Source organism: Pristis pectinata, chromosome 3 (assembly GCF_009764475.1).
Source record: "Pristis pectinata isolate sPriPec2 chromosome 3, sPriPec2.1.pri, whole genome shotgun sequence".
Taxonomy (NCBI): domain Eukaryota; kingdom Metazoa; phylum Chordata; class Chondrichthyes; order Rhinopristiformes; family Pristidae; genus Pristis; species Pristis pectinata.
The window spans coordinates 34,844,533-34,866,862 of NC_067407.1; the positions used below are offsets into that span (position 1 = coordinate 34,844,533).

General features: G+C 40.8%; 1 protein-coding gene across 12 annotated transcripts in view; it reads right to left on the reverse strand.

The window, feature by feature from the left end:
• nfia (nuclear factor I/A) overlaps window positions 1-22,330 on the reverse strand; it is a 617,449-nt gene that overhangs the window by 204,123 nt on the left and 390,996 nt on the right. For 10 of the 12 annotated variants that reach the window (XM_052010745.1, XM_052010741.1, XM_052010736.1 and 7 more), the window contains exon 3: window positions 17,381-17,443. The exons of the other annotated variants lie outside the window; for them this stretch is intronic. In XM_052010745.1, coding sequence (XP_051866705.1) covers window positions 17,381-17,443 — 63 coding nt within the window. The remainder of the gene's footprint in view (window positions 1-17,380; window positions 17,444-22,330) is intronic. 12 annotated transcript variants of the gene reach the window in all.

Below are 22,330 nucleotides of genomic sequence, written 5' to 3' on the forward strand. Positions count from 1 at the left end.
TATTGGTAGACCTTGGCCCCACGTCTCTGGTAAGATGACCATTAATTGTATCACTTTGATCTGCTCATCTACCCAAATTCCAGTCTACTACTACCACCCAAATCTGTTACAGAGACAGAAAGGTGGCTTTCCTAAGTCGTTTTTATTTTAAAGTGATCATCCGTAAGTCACTGCTATTTTTTTTCCTCACTTTGGCCCCAGAGGTTTGTTGAGGAATTTCAAGTTTTTTTTTCAAAATGTGATTTTAATAATTTTCTGCAGTTTTAATAATAAATCCTTAAGAATATTTCACTAAAAACAGAATTCTCGGTTATGCATATGAACATAGTTATATTAACTGACTATGGGTACACCCTTACAAGGCATCAGAATATATTCTCCAATGATAAATGAACATTCAAACACAAATATCTTGATTGCCTCTTTAATTTTTACCTTAGTGCAAAATCCAGACAGCTGCCATATCAGTCACAAAGAAATTAAAATAGAAAATGTGCATTATGGTTTGCTAGCAGTCAGACGCATTTCATGATGTTATTAAGCCAACACAAAAAACAATAAGTTGCCGTGGAAGTCACGAAACATCCAAATTCATAGCAGATGAGGAGACTGTATTAAGTTTAAAATAGGAAGAGAAAAACATAAGGAAAAAAATAGCATTGAACAAATATTGCTCAGAACATATTTGAACTCATGGTCAAATATGCAAGTTGGCACATTGGCAGATCTGAATCACTCAGACCTATTTACAAAGAGAATTTGAGCAACTAAAATCCCATTTGTTAATTTCTTTCTCTAATTTTTATGAGAAAGAAGCAAACCTGGTTCCAAATGCTGTACAGACTACTCACAGCTGAGAACTGATGCAAACCAGATGTTTTCTTGTCATAATAAATATTCTGTCTGTGTAATGTATAGCATATAGGCACAATCTTTGGTGTTTCTCTGCCATAAATACTTCAGTGTATTACGATATTTGTCGGGAAATAAATCCCAGCTGAGAACACCTGTCTTATCTGGAAAATTCAATATGTATAATCTGCAATGCAATATACTTACACTTGCCTATAGTAGCCACCATTGATGGCACACTAATGAGGAAAGGATCAATAAAATAGTTGTTTGAAAAGATAGTTTAAACAAACAGGTTTATCTGGAGCCTGAAACCAAACTCATACTGTGACAAAGGAATAAGATATCAACCTGCTCTTGCAGTTTATTCGTTTTTAATCTTTGCTAGAAAGGTACAAATTGGAGACAAGATGGTTTCCTTGGGGAGCACAAAGAAAATAAATCAGACAGCAAGTCAAACTGACTGACGCTAGTTTGGAGTAAGGACTTGGGATTATCATGAGAAAGGTGAAGGGAGACACTGGGGACTTTTCACTAAGAAGGTCGTCACCACAGGTGGCCGAGGTAGAAACTGTCGTGTTATGTGAAAAAAGAAAAAGGCAAGTATTTTCAATGGAGGAACATCAGAGAATATGAGAAAAAGGAAAATGATTACACAGAGAGTGGTGGGTGCGTAGAACGCGTTGCCAGGGGTGCTGGTAGAGGCAGATACATTAGGGACATTTAAGAGACTCTCAAATAGGCACATGGATGATAGAAAAACGGAGGGGTATGTGGGAGGGAATGGTTACATTGGTCTTAGAGTAGGTTAAAAGATCGGCACAACATCGTGGGCCGAAGGGCCTGTACTGTGCTGTAATGTTCTATGTTCTAAGTACATAATCCTAAACAAATGGATAAAACATTCACATGTTTTGCCCTGTGTTATAATGTTTTATACATCTGAGAGTCACTCAGATGTGCAAGATTGGGCTGAATATTTAATCTACTTAAATGTTAGAGCAAGTAAAAAAATAATGGCAGTGTATCTCACATAAATTAACTATCTTGTAGGGGAATTTACTAGCCACTGACCACTGGGTTCTACTCTGAATCCAACCAAAGCCTAAGGATATAAATTTTCCCTTATATAGTCAGCTTTAAAGCTGCTATGAGAAGCAACAGGGCAAATTCAAAACATGACCTGCTCTGGAGCAAAACACTGGCCTAAATTTGGTACTAAATATCAATAAATTACCATCTTTACTTAAGCTCATTGTCTACACCCATGCAATCTGCAGCTCAAGGACTGCAGGCTATAACTAATTAGCAACTGCCTTTTTCAAGTCGAGTATTCTTTATATTGTTATTTATTTGCAAGCTTTATTCAATCACACTGCAATCCTTAGTGGTTTTCCTCTGTTGACATCTGCTCAGATATCTTAAATGACATTCTGCAATCCTTAGGCTACTCTATTGGGAGATGCACCAGACCAGAACAAATTGAAAGGTGCTTTTTCTCCAAAGCTTATATCCTCCTCTTCATGGTAGGGTAACATTGGAGAGAATACACCTTCTCCTTGCTGCTGTGACAACACTATAACTATAACCCATTTTCCCAAGGCAGGGCTGCACAACAAATTACATGCCTACAGCAAGGCCCAAGTGAGATCTATTTGCATTAAGACAGCAACATATACAGGTTCCTTTCCCTAGTTCCCCATTTACTGGTGTTCTCCCTTAATTCCACAGTTTACTGCTACCACCCTTTTTCCAACTCATTCCCCAGGTCACAGAACAGTAAAGCACAGAAAAGGCCCTTCGGCCCACAATGTTGTGCCAACATAGCTAATCCCTCCTAGCTACAGAATGCCCATATCCCTCCATTTTCCTCTCATTCATGTGCCTATCCAAGCCCCTCTTAAAAGCCCCCATTGAATTTGCCTCCACCACCTTATCAGGCAACGCATTCCAGGCATCCACCACTCTGAGTAAAAAACATACCCCTCACGCCTGTTCTGATCCTACCCCCCTCACCTTAAATGCATGCCTTCTGGTATTCGATCACTCAATAATGTCCACCCTATCTATGCCCCTCATAATTTTGTACACTTCCAACAGATCACCTGTCAGCCCTCACCCCTCAGCCTCCGCCGCTCCAGAGAACTTGAACTTGAGATCACCACTAGTCCTGTTCATTTGTGACTTTAGAGTCTTACTGCTGTTACTGAATGGATACCTGCCAGATTCCTACAGGCAAATCCTGGGTTAGTGAAGGCAACGCAGTAAGTAATAAAATGGAATTCTTTGCTGAACCTCATCTTCACATTGGAACTTAAATGCCGTTGGTGGGGAAGTGATTGTCGGCTGTTGTGCTGGCAAGGAGTCTGAAGCAAGGCAAATACGAATAAGCTGATTTTGCCTCGTTTTCTGCTGCTCCCCTGTTCAATAAGCCAGCTATGTGTCCAAGTGACTCCAGTGTCCCAGCAGGAGCTGGCTGCCAAGATTACAATTGCGAGACTAAATGCCAGTAGTTGCAATAACTTGCCATAGGTTAAGTATGTTGCTCTGAAACTAACTCAGCATGGCATTACATAGGGAAACAGAACAGCTAAAGATCGTGATTTTTAAGAGACTTTTTACAGACAGTATTGGAGAGATATAAAATGTTGCATTAATGCCATTAAAAGGAAATAAAGCAATTTTTAGGCCTACCACTGGTACAACTCTTGTGGAATTAAATCACTGGAGTTTGTTCGACCACGATAATTGTACTCTGTACAGAGTACATGTGCAACTTTTCCACTGCTTAGCATCTTTCAATCTTTATAACACAGAAGGATATTCAGCCCATCAAGTCTATGTCAGCTCTTTATAGGGCAATGCAGCCAGTCCAAATCCCACACTCTTTCCCCGTAGCTGTGTAAATTTGTTATCTTCAAATATTTATTCAATCCCCCTTTGAAAGTCTCAACTGACTCTGCATTCATCACTCTCTCAGGCACTGCTTGACAGATCATATTTACTTGCTGTATTGAAAATTTTCCTTCACATCATTCTGTATATTTTTTCCAAAATTTTAAATTCACGTCCTCAAGTTCTTGGGCACTTTTGTAACTGGAACAGTTCCTTTCTACTTACCCTAACTAAATCACCTCACAACCTTTTCTGCTCCTGATTCTCCGGTCTATCCATGTAATTCTCCCATTCCTGGGCAAATTCCAGTCAACCTTTTCTGCACCTTCTCTAGGACCTTCTGGTAATTCCAAAATGGCATTGACCAGAATTTAATGCACAAAATGGGGAAATCAGCCAAAAGGATGGTGGATACAGCATTTGGATGGTTCACACATAGAGACATGCACTAATACAGGATCTGCGAGATTTCCAATGGAGCCTTATTCAATTGAAAGCATCTTCCGACAATTGATTACATATCAAACTCAGAGTAGCATCAGATCTGGAAGACACACTTCCTAGCAGGAACACACAGTACTGCTGCCATAGAGCAGACACAGGCTGCAGGAGAGCGAGAGTGAGCTCCAAAAATTTGGTGTAAGAGACCTTGAGCAAGTTCTGTGTACTGGAGTGGGAAGGAAGGTGGGGGCGAGGGTTGCAGGAGACCTGCTAGGGCTAATGAAGGAAGAGGCACACAGGAATTGGCTCCAGCTGTCTTCCTCCGGATGTGGCTCAGCTGAGGAATGCAAAAATAAAGTTCCTATCTTCGCAGATGATGCCAGGGTGAGCTGCAGACCACTGACAGCAGTTGTAGCAAACCCTATTTCAATGACTGGACCAGGGTTTCATTCACTGACCTCTTATAATCAGTGCAGGACCTGCAAAGCAACATGAGGAATGATTACACGCCAACTGGGTTTCCCACCTGAATATAGGTGTACTATGTTGTCAGCAACATTTGTAGTGTGGAGAGGGTCACTACAGGGGGCTATGATTTCATTAGCTGATTAAAAGAAGCTTCTCCCTACCAGTATATCCCTTCTATCCCATTTAGATAGGAGATGAGACTCAGAATGAACAGGGACATCCCCCACACTAGTCTTCATCCTTCTGCTCCTGCTGCTCTTCAGATTCCACCTCATGTCCCTCAGGCTTCAGGTCTCAGTGGTGTTCTTCTTTCCACATTTGGGTGCAGTCTTAGGTTTGCTAGATGGTGCAGCATACAGCACACCTTAATGACGTCTCCACAACTGCTTGGCCGGTACTGCAATGCACAAGTCTGATTCAAGCAACAGTATCTCACTGGACATTCAACCCATCGGCATTTTCCACTACTATTATCTGGTACTTGTGTGCACATCACCATATGAGCACTCAGCTGTTGTGGTTGAAGAGTGCGTTAGTGTCAGCAGCCATAAAAGTGGAGGATGTTTCTTGTGCACCAGGATCCATCCCTCGGTAGTGCAAGCTGCTGAAAATGTTTAGCAGCACAGACTCCTTCAGGATGAATTCACGTGTGCTTCCTGGAAACATGTCATTCACCATGGGGACATTCTGCTAATGATCGACAACAAGGGAGTGGAAAGCTTTCCTGCATATAAATGGAGAGGAAAACCTGAGCCTGTGTATGCATAGGTAACTAAGAAATTGATGAAGGCAGTGTAGTAGATGTGGTATACTACACTATAGTATACCACGGACTTTAGCAAGGCTTTTGACAAAGTCCCACATAGTAGGTTAGTCCCGAAGGTTAGGCAACATGGAGTCCAGGGTGTGTTCGCAATCTAGATCCAAAATTAGCTTGTGATAGGAGACAGAGGATAGTGGTCAAGGGGTGTTTTCTGACCGTGAGTCTGTAAGCAGGGATTAGTGCTAGGACCATTGTTGCTTGTCATGTATATAAATACTTGAATGCGAATGTAGGTGGACTGATTAGTAAATTGGCTGATGACACAAAAATCAGAGTTGGACATAGCGAAGAAGGTTGTGAAAGGATACAAAGAGGCACAGATCATTTGGACAGTTGGACAGAGCAATGGCAGATGGAATTTAATCCAGAGAAACATTTTGGGACATCAAACACTAACAGGACACATAGAAACATAGAACAACTACAGCACAATTCAGGCCCTTCGGCCCACAAAGCTGTGCCAAACATGTCCCTACCCTAGAAATTACTAGGCTTACCCATAGCCCTCTATTTTTTTCAGCTTCATGTACCTATCCAACAGTCTCTTAAAAGACCCTATCATATCCGCCTCCACCACCATTGCCGGCAGCCCATTCCACGCACTCACCACTCTCTGAGTAAAAAACTTACCCCTGACATCTCCTCTATACCTACTCCCCAGCACCTTAAACCTATGTCTTCTTGTGGCCACCATTTCAGCCCTGGGGAAAAGCCTCTGACTATCTACCCGATCAATACCTCTCATCATCTTATACACCTCTATCAGGTCCCCCCTCATCCTCCATCGCTCCAAGGAGGAAAGGCCGAGTTCCCTCAACCTACTTTCAGAAGGCATGCTCCACATTCCAGGCAGCATCCTAGTAAAGCTTCTCTGCATCCTTTCTATGGCTTCTACATCCCTCCTGTAGTGAGGCGACCAGAACTGAGCACAGTACTCCAAGCGGGGTCTGACCAGGGACCTATATAGCTGCAACAATACCTCTCAGCTTCTAAATTCAATTCCCCGATTGATGAAGGACAATACACCATATGCCTTCTTAACCACAGAGTCAACCTGCGCAGCCGCTTTGAACGTCCTATGGACTCGGACCCCAAGATCCCTCTGATCCTCCATACTGCCAAGAGTCCTACCATTAAGACTATATTCTGCCATCATATTTGACCTACCAAAATGAACCACTTCACACTTATCTGGGTTGAACTCCATCTGCCACTTCTCAACCCAACTTTGCATCCTATTTATGTCCCTCTGTAACCTCTGACAGCCCTCCAAACTATCCACAACACCCCCAACCTTTGTGTAAAGTGGGTCATGATGTTTCAGACTACTAGTGTACATTTCTGCTGCTGAACCACAGGGATACCCAGTTTTCAACTACCAGATCTATACTGAGTCTTAGAGACCCAAGGGATTGCAGATGCTGGAACCTGGAGCAACACACATATAAAGTAAACGTCAAGGGCCTCAGGAGTGTTGATGTATAGAAGGACCTTGGTGTGCAAGTTCATAGTTCCCTGAAAATGGTGATACAGGTGAACAGGGTAGTGAAGAAGGCATTTGGCATCCTTGTCTTCATGGGCCAGGATTGAATATAAGAGCTGGGATGTCAGAAAGATAAGATATCTTTATTAGTCACATGTATATCGAAACACACAGTGAAATGCATCTTTTTTGCGTAGAGTGTTCTGCAGGCAGCCCGCAAGTGTCGCCACGCTTCTGGCGCCATCATAGCATGCCCACAATTTCCTAACCTGTACGTCTTTGGAATGTGGGAGGAAACCGGAGCACCCAGAGGAAACTCACGCAGACACAGGGAGAACGTACAAACTCCTTACAGACAGTGGCCAGAATTGAATCCGGGTCACTGGCACTGTATAGCGTTACGCTAACCGCTACACTACAGTGCCTGCTGTTCAAAAATTGGTCAGGCCACACTTAAAGAGTATTGGATATAGTTCTGGTTACCACACCACAGGAAGGATGTGGTAGTGTTAGAATGAGTGCAGAAGAGATTCACCAGGATGTTACCTGGAATGGACAGTTGTAGTGATAAGGAGAATTGAAAGGCTGGGTTTATTCTCACTGGAACATAGGAGACTGAGGGGTGACCTTTTAAAGGTTTATAAAATTATGAGGGGCAAAGACAGGGTAGATAATCACTTTTTCCTAGGGTGGGCAAGTCCAAAACTAGGGGCCATAGGTTTGAAGTGAGAGGGGAGAAATTTAAAGGAGATCTGAGGGGTAAATTTCTCACACAGAGGGAGGTGGTTGTACGAAACGAGCTGTCAAAGGAGGCAGTATAGACATAATATTATAGTGTTAAAAAGGCATTTGGTCAAGTGCTTAATTAGGAAAGGCATAGAGGGATATGCGCCTAATGCGGGCAAATGGGATTAACAAAGATAGGCATCACGACTCCATATATATCCTTAGTGAGAGCAGGTACCATGTGGTGTCTCTGAAGTCTCTCTGGGAATAGGCTCTTTGTTGATGGACGTGTCTTTGTCTCCTGACCAGAGGTCCAATAACCCACCCTGTGGCCAGTCGCAGAGATAGCAATGCTTCCTGCAATGGTGCTGCTGGCAGTGTCATCTTGAGGCCCCCACAGTATGAACATCTCGGCAGCTAATGCTGAAAAGTAAGCACCTAATGTTAGCTTTAGCTCTGTCTAATCAGGTTGGAAGGTGTTTGAGCAGACTGCCCAGAATTATGAAGCTGCCCAGTCAGGTTTCTCATTGGCAGCAGAGTCTCTCTGTTCCTGCACTCCTTTTTGGAATTGTGTTGTCTTGTCTACATTTTCCTGTCTTGTACATACTGTCAAAGTGTATCACTCAATTCTTTTCTGGACTACGTTTCATCCACCATGTGTCTGCCCATTCCACCAGTCCTCTGCAATGTGTACCATACTTCCAAGCTCTTCATCACCTGCAAATTTTGGAAGTTTACCCTACCATTAATATACAACAAGAAAATCAATGGCTGCAGCAACACCCTGGGGATCACGACTGAATACTTCCTTCAGTCTGAAAAACAAAGGACAAAATGGCTTTTATTCTGGAACTTTATCATGCACCTTCTGAAAATCCAAGTTCATAACATCTATTACATTTGCTTCATCAAATTTCTCAGTTATTTCTTCAAAAAAAGTTTTGTTAAATGTGCTTTGTTTTTAACATGTCCATGTTGTCTCTCACATATTCTCCAAGTGACTTATTTTTTTCTTATTATCTTTCAAAGAGCTTCCCCTTCACCAAATTTAAACTGACCAATGTGTTGTTGCTGAGTGTACCCTCACACCTTATTCAAAAAGGGGGATAACATTTGCCATTCTCCAGCCCTTTGGTACTACCCTGAATGTAAGCATGTTTTTTAAAACTTATTTTCAGTTTCCATTCATTTATGTTTACTCAAGTTGAGACAGCTCAGCTTTTAAATATTGAAAATAAAGCAACATTTGTTTCTAAAATGTTCAGACTTTAGTTCCCATAAAAATCACTGGCTAACTAGATGAGAATGAAGAAAATGGAATCTTATGAACTGGGATCTTATAAACTGAAACTACATTTAACAATTGGCTGTCATTAACTCAAATTTCACAAAGTCATCATTTATTTTATTGAGCCAATCAACTAAGGGATTTAAGTCTGGTGCAGCTGCTAATTCCCTGTATAAAAACAGAAAAATACTTTTGTTTGATGCTCTGGAAAGCCTCTTGGAGCAAGGTCATCACTTTTGAATCTCAGGTAAATCAATGGCAAACTCCCAAACAGAATATTTCTATTGGTCTCTTACTCCACCCTCCACCTGCTGAGAATGAGCAACCCTTCATGTTTTTTCCTGCTGGCTGAACGACTGTACTGTTTAGACTGGGAATTCACTAGGGTTGATATCAGTTCTGGCTTGTAACTGCAAGAGGTTTAATTTGAAAGTGACTCCAATGGGGTCAGTTTCCTTCCTGGGAGATGAAATACTGTGCTTGCCTGCTGTGCTCCACCTAGTGGCCCTATTGACTAAACTACCCTTTCTTGCAGAGTCAGATATGGGGGCACACAAGGCTAAAGATTTTGATTGAAGATCAAACATAAATGATTAATGCACTATCATGCCATTGCTCTGTAGGCTATATTTGCCTAGGCTTTCACCCTTTAAAATGAACTAGTTAACAAATGTAGAAATAGCACACAGAAATATTGGTCCATCACATTGAGTGTTCTCATGCAATCTTCAGCAATGTGAATTGCTACCCTATTGCTTATTGTATGAACTCTTCACAGATCATTTACTCACGTCAAAGGTATCTCACTGCTTGAATTAGCAGATTGCTCGGAAGATAATTTATTTGAAGGATTAGCAGTTCAACTCATAATCAAATAAAAAAATGAAAAAAGGTTCCACCAATTATCTTTAAAACTACAACCTCAATAGTTCATGTCAAGAGCAAATTCCAGTACTTGATTTGTTCTGCCTGAACTCTGTAGCCTATAGATTGGCAAAGGCCTCTTTTTAGTATCTTTGCCTTAATGAAGGACAAATTCTAATATGAACAATGAGAAATGCTACCAATTAGCAAGTTGACATGTGGGTAAATTAATGCGAATCTGAATTTAAACATAACTATGCAATCCACAAAGACAAAAGATTGAATTAACCTTTCTTATATGGAACAGGGTGTAGGTATAAGACAGTTATCAATAATCTCAGAGTTCAGCTGACATTCATAATCCTTCATTCCCATGACATCAGGAGTGTTTGATACAATGGCAATCTTGTTACCTCACTATGTGCCATTTACTCTGGTCATTTTATGACCCATTCTTTTTTTTTCATATCACAGAAGGAAACATTACCAACAGCAAAAAGACACAGGAAGAGCTAGGAAGTCTCTAAAAGTAAAATAGTTCCAAAAAGCCCCATGAAAGGGAACTTCAAAACTATATCATGTTTAAACTTGGAAAAACTTGATCCTTCGCTTAAATTTGAGGAAGTTTGGAGTCCATTTATTCAATATTTTCACATGATATAGATCCCCTTGTAATAACCTTTCAACTTATAGGAATGGAGTTGACGACATAATATTGCTGTTTCTACTGAGAAATTTTATCCAGTTTTTTTTGTTTGCTTTTTTTTGAAATTTTTTTTGTTTAGCTTAGTTTGGTTTGATATATTGTTTATAATTTTTCTTATTGTTTTGGGGATGTTTTTTCTTTCTTTTATATTTATATAATAAATCTTTTTCTTTCCTTTCTTTTATATTATATTCATTCACTAAGAGATCGTTGGATCTACAGATTTTTTATGCTTTATTGTTCTTTATGATTATCCATGCCATGATTGTTCTCCTAATCTCTTTGTATTACATGTACAAATATTGATGTTATATATTAATCTGTATTAATTTGAAAACTAATAAAAAGATTGAAAAAGAAAAGAAAGGGAACTTCAAGTTGCAGGTTCAATAATTTAACAAAGTACAATGAAAAGAATTCCATTATAATGAGTTTGTCAAAGCACAACATTCTCATTTTTTTTCCTGCCTGCATCTTACAAAATAGATAAAGTGACACTTCTTCTCCACTCAAAGATTACTTTTATATACTATTAAGAATTACCCTCTACAGGAGAAAGAACTGGTGGTGGTAGTTTAATACTGCAAGCTGAATAACTAGTCAAAATAGTAACCACATCTATGCACACAAAAATATGATTTTGGGAAAACACGTGCATGGAGCCATTAAGCAAAAAAAGGTGCTCAGTTAAGTTTCTATCATTGACTTATTTTTGGATTAACCAAAATTAAGTTGTGAAGAGGAAGTATATTGGGCTGAAATGAGTTAAGCTGCAGCCAACAGTTTCACTGTGAGCAGCCAGCTATCAGCTGTTCAACTTCCAGGACACCTGGGATATCTGTGCATGCATGTTGAAACATGGAAGCTGAAATGTCCTTAAGATCAGATGCCTGTGCACCTGACCTACCCCACTGCTGAATTCACCATCAAAAGGGAGAGTCTGGATGCAGTTTGCATCTGGCCCCTCAGCTTCACCCCAGGGGGGAGTGCCAGACAAAAGGAAACACTATTTATTTGACTGAGATCACCAGTCCTGTGGAAGAAGCAGCATGCAGGTAAATGTTCAAATTATTTTACTTTATTTTCTTTCTAAATATTTGTTAGTCCTTTTATGTGCTTTTAATTAAAATTATTTTATAAATTTAATCTAACTTTTACTTCTAATTAAAAAATATTTAAGTAGTTTTGGAATGTCTTTAACTATTAAAATCATTGAAAAACTGTTCAAAAGCTTGGCAGCAGTGAGCTGTCAAAGGCTGTCAAGACTGTCTGGAGACGGGGCCTCAGGTTCGGTTGCCTGAGGCTTGGTTGATGTTGAGAGCCTGCTCCACCTTGTAGGAAGCCTCTGGCCCACTACATCCAGAAAAATTAAGCCCAGGTGGCAGGGATCGCAGGCAGCAAGTCTTGGCAATGGCCTGAATCCAAAATGATCCGGCCCATTAGGTTTGTTTTGTTTTATTTTTAAAATGAGTCGATATTCCACAGTACTCGACACAGACAAAACATCTGCTGAATGCTCTCCCTTCCTATGATTGCCTCTTTGCTTGTCCCATGCTTTCCATTTCCTCCGATGTTGCTACTTGTTTGTCTTTAACCATTGCTGACTCCACTTTTTTTTATTGCTTTCCTTCAGTCTCTCGCTGATTCTTCTGCCTTTATTGTTCCCTATTTCTTTAAATCTTCCACTTATAACATAAGCAGAGGAAGGGGAATGAAGGAAATATAGAAAGTGAGTGAGTTTGTCATCATGACAAGTTATAGCTGGTCTGTATAACTGAAGGTGATAGCTCAATGACATTACTGCAGTTAGCATGGTAAAATATGATATTTCAACATGGGCACTTCATTTCTGAGATCAAATACACATTACAGCAAAGGAACCCAAACCGTTACAATTGGTGCTCTAATGAAGCCCCCCTTATATCAAATGGAATATACAGTACATATTAATGAGATTTATTTGCTTAAATCCAGCATACTTCCATTTAAAAGTAATACGTTTAAGCCAATAGTGTGCATCAACAATAGTGTGCATTTATTACTCTATCTATCCATTCACTCAGCTGGACCATCTACATAAAATTGAGGATGTAAGATCAGGTCAGAGACTGGATATACTGCAGTAAGTGACTCAGCTTCTGACATACCAAAGCCTTTCCATCATCTTGAGGGCACAATTCAGGAGGGTGAATACTCACCACATGCCTGGATAAGCAGTTCCAACAACACTGAAGATGCTCAGAACCTTCCAGGACAAAGCAGCCTGCTGGACTGAAATACTATCCACCATCCTAAAGGTTAATCCCCCCTTGCCACCAGTGCACAATGACAGCAGCAGGTACAATTTCCAGAATGCACTGCTGTTTCTTACCTAGTGTACTCTGACAGCACCTCCCAAATCCACAACGTCTACCACCAAAAAAGGCAAGGGCAGCAGGTGCATGGGAACATCATTAGCCATAGTTTCCCTTCCAAATTAAACACCTTCCTGGCTTGGAAAGACAAGACTGTCTTGTTCATCATTTCTGGGTCTAAATCTTGGCATTCCCTCCCCAACAGCACTGTGAAAGTACATTCATCATAATTTATCAGCAATTCACAAAAGCAGCTCCTCACCACCTTCTCAAGAACAAACAGAGACGAACAATAAATGTTGGTCTTGTCAGTGACACACAGACCCCAAAAAATTAATTTAAAAAATTGTCAATCCCTTTGCTTTCCCTAAGTTTTCAGTTGTGTCCAATTAAACTATCAGTTGGTCTAAACTTAACAGTGGTTGGGATTAAAATGCATGCTTTATAAAACTCACCACAAAATGCATTTGTGTAGTCTTTCACATTGTGGCAATATGCATAGTTTCAAAGGTTTTACAAAATTACAACCTATGAGGTAATTGAATACTCATTTATTGAGAAATGTACTAAAATCATAACATAGCCCTTCATTAGACATCAAATGTTAAGAGATTTCAGGATAGTTAAAAAAAAGTTGTTCATGCTTCTGGTGAAGCTATTTACTTTTCCTTACCAGTTTTAATCTCAAGTAAATTCAGTAAAACCACACCAATAATGAATGCTACTACAGCTGGAAAATGCATTTGTGATTATAGATGGAAGTATTATTTTGAGATGCTCACTAAAGAGGCTAATGTGCACAACTGTTGCACTGTATGCCCCTGAGAATTAAACATCCCTCCACCCACCCATTTCCTGTGGGGAACCTTTCAGACTGAACACCAAGAATCTGGATTTCTAAATATAGCTGCCCAGAGCACACATTCCTGTCCAAGCAGCATTTATTTTAACTATACTGTGCAGATGCTTGCCTAAATTATTGTTTTCATATCTGGAAATGAAACTACCTACACAGAACAGTATCAGAGTCCATCCAAATCCTTCACCCTCATTAAAATTTTGAAATCAATGGACTTTGTATTTTCAATTGCAAAAAATTTCACACTAATCAGAATAGTGTACTGTTTGTCAAGAGTGTACAATAAATAATACATCAGTCAGGAAGTTCTTCCATGCCTTAAAGTGATGCCCCTCCGCAAACCTGCACCAGTTGTGTGCAGGGCTACAATTTTGTTAAGTGCACAATGTGCAATTCATCACAAGTGAAAGAAGCATTAGCCCTGGCTGCACATGAAAACCTTGCATTATTCCAAGGCTGGGCAAGAGGCACAAAATTTGGCATGATCCGTCACACTTACCACAAGGGCGGCAGGGAGGCAGACTTAAGATAGCTTCTATCTTATTGGATTGTTAAGAGATGGATATGACTACTATGAGTCTTGTAGCAAGGAAGGTAGATTCCTGAGGCAATGATCTTTGCAGTTAGGAGACACAAGAAATTCTACAGATGCTGGAATCTGGAGCAATACACAAAAAGTGCTGGATGAACTCAGCAGGTCAGGCAGCATCCATGGAGGGAAATAAACAGTCGATGTTTCGGGCCGAGACCCTTCACCAGGACTGGAAAGGAAGAAGCCAGAATAAGAAGGTGGGAAGAGGGGGAGGAGTACACGCAGGCAGGTGATGGGTGAGTCCAGGTGAGAGGGGGAAGGTAGGTGGGTGGGGGAGGGGGAGAAGATGTAATAAGCTGAGAGGTGATAGGTAGAAGAGGCCAAGGAGGAATCCAGTAGGAGAGGGCTTAGCAGTTATCCACCTTGCTTCCAAAAAAGAAATTTCCAGTGGAATGGATCACTTGAAATGATTCTAGGGAATGTTTCCCTGGCAGAGACTCTGAGAACAGCTCAGTTAGGGGCAGAGCCTTTAACAAATGCTAGAGACGACCTCCGTCATCTAGAAAAGGCCTGCTCCTGCATTCAACATTGCAGCAGTAATGACTACCGATATGTTGCACAGAGGATACAATATTTTTTATTTCAAAAATAAACTTCATTACAAAAAATATACAAGTACAAGAAAAACAGAGCATGGCTCTCTTTACATTCATAGTGTCATTCAGTCTGTACATTCAGAGTGTTATTGCTTCTACACATTGGTAGTGTTAGCACAGTTTGTGTATATAGCACCATTGCCACTCATGTGGCCTTTTGGGATGATACAAACTTCAAGTGTTTGAGAGGCTTCTACACTGGATTTAGCCCCTTAATGTCTAGTGGCAGAAGGACCCTGAACTGCAGTTCTTCCTTTCAAAGCCTTTGTGTTGGCTGCACTAAGCTTCAGTGTGTCCCTCAGCACATATTCCTGCAGCCTGGAATGTACCAGTCAGCAGCATTCCCTTACGGACATCTTATTACACTAGAAGACCAACAAGTTCAGGCAGACCAAAGAATGACTTCCACCGGGTTGATGATCTTCCAATAGCACTTGATGTTTGTCTCGGTATGCATCCCTGGGAACAGCCCACTGATCAGAGAGTTCTCTGTTACACTCAGGATGAACCATGATGAGGCACCTTGCATCCTTCTCCAGACCTTCTTTGCAAATACACAGTTTGCAAAGAGGTGGGCAACCGTTTCATCCTCATTGCAGCCATTCCAAGGGCAGTGTGCGTTGGAAGTGAGATTTCCCTCCCACACAGGAAGGATCTGACAGGGAGGGCCCCTCTCACCACCAACCAAGCAAGATCTCAGTGCTCGTTGGGGAGTTCTGGCGTTGAACCATTCTGCAAAATGATTTGGACAGGGAACCACCCCACAGGATCGTATTTTTGTCCCACAGTGCCTGCAGGATGTTCTATGCTGACCACTGCCTGATGAACTTGAAGTCCAAGGTGTTTTACTAAGAAATTTTTCATGAAAGATAAGTAGTGCGTCATTGTCCAACTGACTGGAACATTGCGTGGCAATGGGGCCAGGCCAATCTGTTGCAACATCTGTCGTTGGTGCCTGTGTATTTTGGTTCCAAGAACAGCCTGTTGCAGCCACACACAAAGGTGGCCAACAGGATTAAGGGCACTGCTGGGTGCACTTTTGCCCTTGTTGTCCAGGAACTTGTGCATTGTGACCCTTCGGACCTATTCTAACTTGAATCCCCAGATGAATCGGAATATGGCTCTGGTGACTGCCAGGTGGAGGAGCGGGAACACGCCATACCTGCATCAAGTACAACAGCACTGAGCCCACCACACAACTGATGACCAGGTTCTTACTTGTTATTAAGAGGGAGCGCTGCTCTCACAGTCCCAATTTTTGTTTACTCTTGCCTGTCCGATCCAGCTAATTTTTGTTACTAACCTCAGCCCCTCTGAACCAGACCCCCTGGACCTTCAGGTAGTCAGACCTGACTGTGAAGGGAAAGTGGACAAGTCGGGCCGATTGCTGAAGAGCATGGCCTTGCAGTTCCTGTGGTTGACTGTGGCGCTTGATGCCAGCTTCTAGTGCACTAGACTTATGTAGAATTACTGATTATTTCTAGCAATTAATTTTCAGCTCAGAAACTATCATGTGGTGCCCAATAATATTGTGCTGTATGTTAGAATATCTAGACCATTGTATTTATAATCATTGGAACTGAAATTAAAAGCAAATAAAGAAATTGCATATCAGGAAAAATTAAGTTAATGAGAACACTACTTTCAAGTTTCTATCTTACAATTTTAGTGCCAGACACTACTTGAAAGTAGTGTTCACATTCACAAATCAACAGAAACTCTGCATATTATAATATTTCCAGTAAAGACACTGCCCCTTGAATACTGAGCTTATCAGTGACTGCAGACAAGGAATCAGAAGCTTCACTGAAAAATCTCAACTTGAAAAAGGGTTAAAAGTGTTAAAGAGAAATGCTGATGCTTATTGCAAATAGTTTTTTTCAGTTTAACGGCACCCATTCCTTTGCTTGTCATCGACTTTGTACCTACTGTGCAAAATATGAGTTTACACAAATGGTGCTGTGTTCATTGATGCCATGTGTTTTGGACAGCAATGCTTAATAGAAACTAAGCCGAGTATGTTTTCCTCTTCCACATGTCGAAGATCTTAATTCCTCAGTGGAAGGAGAAGCAGCTAGCTCATATATATTTTTATAAATCAGAGCTATAAAATACTAGATTTTTTTTGTTTTTGAGCACTGAATATTGTGTAAAAGCCAACCAAAACTAACATCACTGAAAGTCTTCACTAACAGTCACTTAACATATCATGATTTGCACTCAGCCCTAATGTCAAAAGTACATAAATAAACTTTACTATACACGTCTTTTCTTCAAAGTATCTAATGGCATTTAATTCTTACATCCAATTCCTCTCAAGGTTTAAAGGCAAGTTAGTACATTACTCTTCGTAAACTAGTTTTAAAAGGATAGCTGTTTTTCTGCAGAATCCAAAAAAAAGTGTATACTGCTCCATGTCAAATTAATACATACCATTTTCTGGCTGGTCCTTGATATCCTCACTTGCCTGGCTAGGACTTTCAGACTGACCTGAATCTGAAAGACAGAAAATATAAGCCGACCTATTAGAATGGATCATGGAAACTTCATCACAGAAGCAGACCCTGTGTCACTGCAAACTTCATACTGGGGGGCATCTAATCTAATCCCTGCTCTTTCCCCACATTCTTTCATGTTGTCCTTCTTCATCTTTTGTACTAAATGCATCAACTGGGCTGTTTAGGGCTACTTGTGTGATGTGGTTGATAATCTCAAGCATTTTTCTCAGAAAAGGGTTATTTATCACAATCTCAGGGAGAGAGAAAGTCACATTGGAACAACAGAATGGCATCAAAGAAGATTTTTTTTAGATTTTTATTGTTGTTGATAATTGTGACTGATTGTAAACCATGCACTGAACAATGCACAGTAGCACAAGTAGCACTGGTCTGCTGTGTGATCTGCAGCTTGTCATTCAGTGAGTTCTCAAGCTCAGATGAGTTGTTAACCTGGGGAGTGAGCTGAAGCCTACTTTCATACATGCATGTAAGTAATAGCTTGAACGAAGATCATTTGGCCTAGAATTTCTTTGCTGCCTGCAGAAGTACATTAAGTGATCAGTGCACAGCATGTTTTGGATTATGGATGCTTCTACAGTGGCCTTACCCATGGTAAGACCTTCCCCTCGGGTGCTGTGCCAGTGTAGAGAATCCAGTCTGCTGTGAACTGGTGGGTCACTACTGAGGGAGGTGGTAGGGTTAGGGTGTAGATCAGCTGGAGGCTATTGACTATAGGGATGGGAGCCTGTAATTACTAGTTGGGGTGGTATTGGGAATTGGGTGATTGGTGAGTAAGTGAGTGAATCACATGGGGTGATTGGGTTGGTAGGCGATATCTGCTGGAGTGATTAGTAGAAGTCTGGTCTGATGGTTGGAAGATAGGAAGGGGGCAGTATGGTTAGAAGCGGGGAGGTCGAGTCCTACATAAGTTTTAAGCTTGAGACATTGGTTGATGGTCAGTGGCATTATGGGAACTGTGATAGGTGGTCCAAAGGAGGGCTACTATTTAAATAACTTAGAGGGTACCTCTGGAATCAAATTCCCAGCACCAGGCTGGAATCTGCTCCATAAGGTTCCCTTTGAGGTTATTAGAAACAGCCCTCACAGTTACTTGGCAGACACATGGAGAACCCTAGAATAAAAAAATCACAGACTTTGCGAACCCAAAGGCAAGCCTATGGCTTGTATCCACAATTAATCTTTCATTGATGGCATTCTTATTTCTAGGCAATTATGCCATAGCTACTTAAAAGGGAAAATTTTTACTCAGTGAGTTGGAATTTTGTTTCCTACTAAAGTTACTAAAGATAAAAAATATACTGACTTCCTTTTCTAACCTAATTATTGTCCCATTCTTTGGCATTCAAGGGTTCCAAAAACCAATCCCGCTGAGTGATAATGAATCTATTTCCATAACATTTATAGATTTGTACCAGTGATGTGATTGGCCTTTATAAAACCTTGCAAACCTCAGATCATTAAAGACTGCCAATATCTAAAACACAAGAACATTTGCTACTCCATCCCAACTGCACCAATTTTACACCGGAAGAAAAGTCCATCCTATGGGCATATGTTTTCTCTCTCAGCACGTGAGTCTCAGGGCAAATGATAACCGATGCACTTAGCTTCTTTATTTAAACCAGTTATTTGCCAAGGCTACTTCAACAGCACCTCCATAACCTACCACCACTATCACTGAATATGTCAACAGCAGCAGGCACATAAGAATGTCACCATCTGCAAAGTCATCTCCGAGTCAAACACCACCCTGACTTGGAGCAATGTTTCTGTCCTTCATTGTCACTAGGTCTAAAGCCTGGAATTTCCCACCCATCAACTTTGTGGGAGTACCTTCACATTATGGACTGCAGGGGTCATGGCAGTGGTTCACAACCAGCTTCTCGAGCACCAATAAGAAAGGTCTTGACAGCAATGACCATAACCCTTCAATGAATTTTTAAAAACCTCTCTAAATTTACTTTATTAGCTGCAAGATCTTCCAATAATCTTCAATGATGATACCTTGTATCATAATGACCTCATATGGGAGAAGTCACTACTGCACTGAGAGCTTTGAAATACTGCCTTCTCTCCTTCCATATTTGCAAAAGGGAAACAATAAGTACCACAAAAGGACAACAGACAGATGATGATTATCACTGAATTCCCTTCGTCCCAAGGGAGCAGCAGTAGCTTTGGATTTAATTACAGATATACATTTCAACCTGGAGGATGGAGGTTTGGATCTGGGACTCCTGATTCCAAAAGCCAAATTACAATGAGGAATGTGGTTCAGGAGCATTGACCTTATATGGTGGCATCAGAATGTTGTCCACACAAGTAAAGCGTGGCTAGAGGGAATCCACTTCATACATTCACAACATACATCAGGAAGCTCTTACAATCTGCAGAATTCCTTGAGTCTACATCAGCCCAAATGAATGGTGCAATGTTAACATGGTGAGCAGGAACTTCTATAGATATTGGCGGCATCTGTGATGGCATTTGACAGTGTTGCAGATGTTCCCAGCAAGATATTTTCATTGGGCTTCCAAGAACTGTTGGAAATAATTAAGCACGGGAAGACACTCAATATTATTACCTTGGAAAGTTTACCCAAATCACCATGGACTGCAAGGAGTGAGGAAAGGTGTCATAATCTCTTGAGACATACAAAAAGCCTATTTCATCAATTCCTTTACAATGGGAGGTTCAGATATAGACTTGGGACCTTTGTTACAGCAAATGCCAGGCAGCCAAATGCTAGTTGCTTCAGGACTATAGCTACACTCATCTCATATGCCTTAAGGTTCATCAAGAATAATCCGATCTGTGCCAATATTCAACATTACCTGATTTGGGATGAAGCCTCACTATACAAATGGAATTAACAGGAACTCTGCCTGTGTGTTTCTTAACATGCAACCTTTCCACAATGAAAAAGATAAAGAAAACTTGCTATCAGTCACTGGCTTTATGCTATCATAAACTGCATTCTTCCTTATCTAAAAGATGTTCCCTGCAGTGGCCTGAAAGGATTCTGTTGCATTACAGATTAATGCCGAAGTGACCTTGGCAGCTATGCAAAGAGATTTTCCAGTCTGTGAGGCTTTACAGAAGTGTGCCAGTTATAAATGGTATAGCTTGGCAATGATTTCTGGCATACAGTGGAAATCATTTTCTTCTATTATGCTCAGGTAAGAGTGATGCAGTTTGTAAACAAGAGTTTTTCATCATCAATAATGCTACCTGAGACTTTTTTCCAATCTGAAGATCCTGAAAGTCTGTAAATTGTGAGTTTATGGAACTCGTGTATACGCAGGACAGATGAGAACAAGATTGGCCTGAATAGCAAAGCTACTCTGAGGCATAATTTGGCAGCTCATGCTTCTATATCTTGTGCTTACTTATGTTAAGTGGGGAGGTTCTGGGTGTAACTGCGGGCTGAGGCTAAACAAAGCCCAAAGCTTTATTGTGAGATTCAGAGGAACGCAACTCTTGGTTTCTGCAGGAGAGTTAAAATCAAAGCCACTGCATCAGATCATCAGCAAATGGGTTGACAGTGTTTGGATATTTGTCTTCACATGAAAGAAAATTGCTGAATGAGCACCATCAACTCTTAAATTGGAGCTAGAGTGCAGCTCTACCACCAGCTCCTGATCCCCAAAGGCATGGCTGCCCTGTCAGAAACAGAGCATCAAGGAATCAACTCAGATATCTTGCTAAACTATTTATAGGTTATTGTGAAAGCAATGGGGCTTCAGGAACCGGGCTGCTCATGTTTGTATATACAACAGAAATACACTTCAAAGAGAAAGTAATTCATTTTGTGAAATGCTTTGAAGCATTTGGACTTGAAAACTGCAAAATCATTTGGAGCATGATTATTATTCATTCTTCTTGTAAATATCTGCAAACTCAGAATACTGCCATTGATTGGCCTGTGCCAAGATATGCATGTGCTCATACTACAAGTTTTAAAGTAATAAAATAAATTATTGTTGTGAACTATTATAACATTTCAAAATGTGGTGTACAACATAAACTTATTGTGTCACATTCAGCCCACAGGTCTGCCCAGCCTTCCTGCACTTACTGCCCATGTAGCTCACAAGATCCACTTCCATCCCATCCAGCTGCCTCAAACATAACAAGGGTACAGTTCTGATCGGCACAGGTCTGTCACTATAACACTTTAATACTAATCAGAACAGATATATCACTATATAACTTTTCTGGTGGGCAAAGGTCTCTTTATAACATTGGGTTTCAGTACTGGTGATCGTAGATCTATTATATAAGGTCTTTTACTTTATAACACTTGGATATAGGACTGGTGGGGATAGATCTGTCTCTATATAACACTGGGCTACAATTCTTGTGGGCACGGATCTATCATTGTATAACACTGAACTGGAGTACTGATTGGCAAAGGTCTATTTATTAACACTCAGATATAGTATCTGTGGGCATAGATCTGTCACTGTATAATACTGGCTACAATACTAGTGGGCACAAGCCTGTCACTACAACACTGGGCTACAGGATTGATGGGCACAGATCTATCACCACATAACATGAGGTACACGGCACAGTTTGTCACTGTACAACACAGATTAGGGTACTCTCTTACTTGCAAAACTGTAATTTTAAAATGCACCATTAAAGAATTGGTACAGGCACAATGGGCTGTAAAATTCTTTGAATTAACAACCCTGTCACAGCCTGACTGTTAGACTTTACTCCTGTTAGAGACAGGCACCAAAATGTGACAGACCCCCAAATAAAGCTGATAGTACAAAACATAGTGGTTATTGAAGGTGAACAGGCAGGAAAGGCATCCGACTTCCTGACTTTCGGGAGTGAGAAATAACTGCCCTCT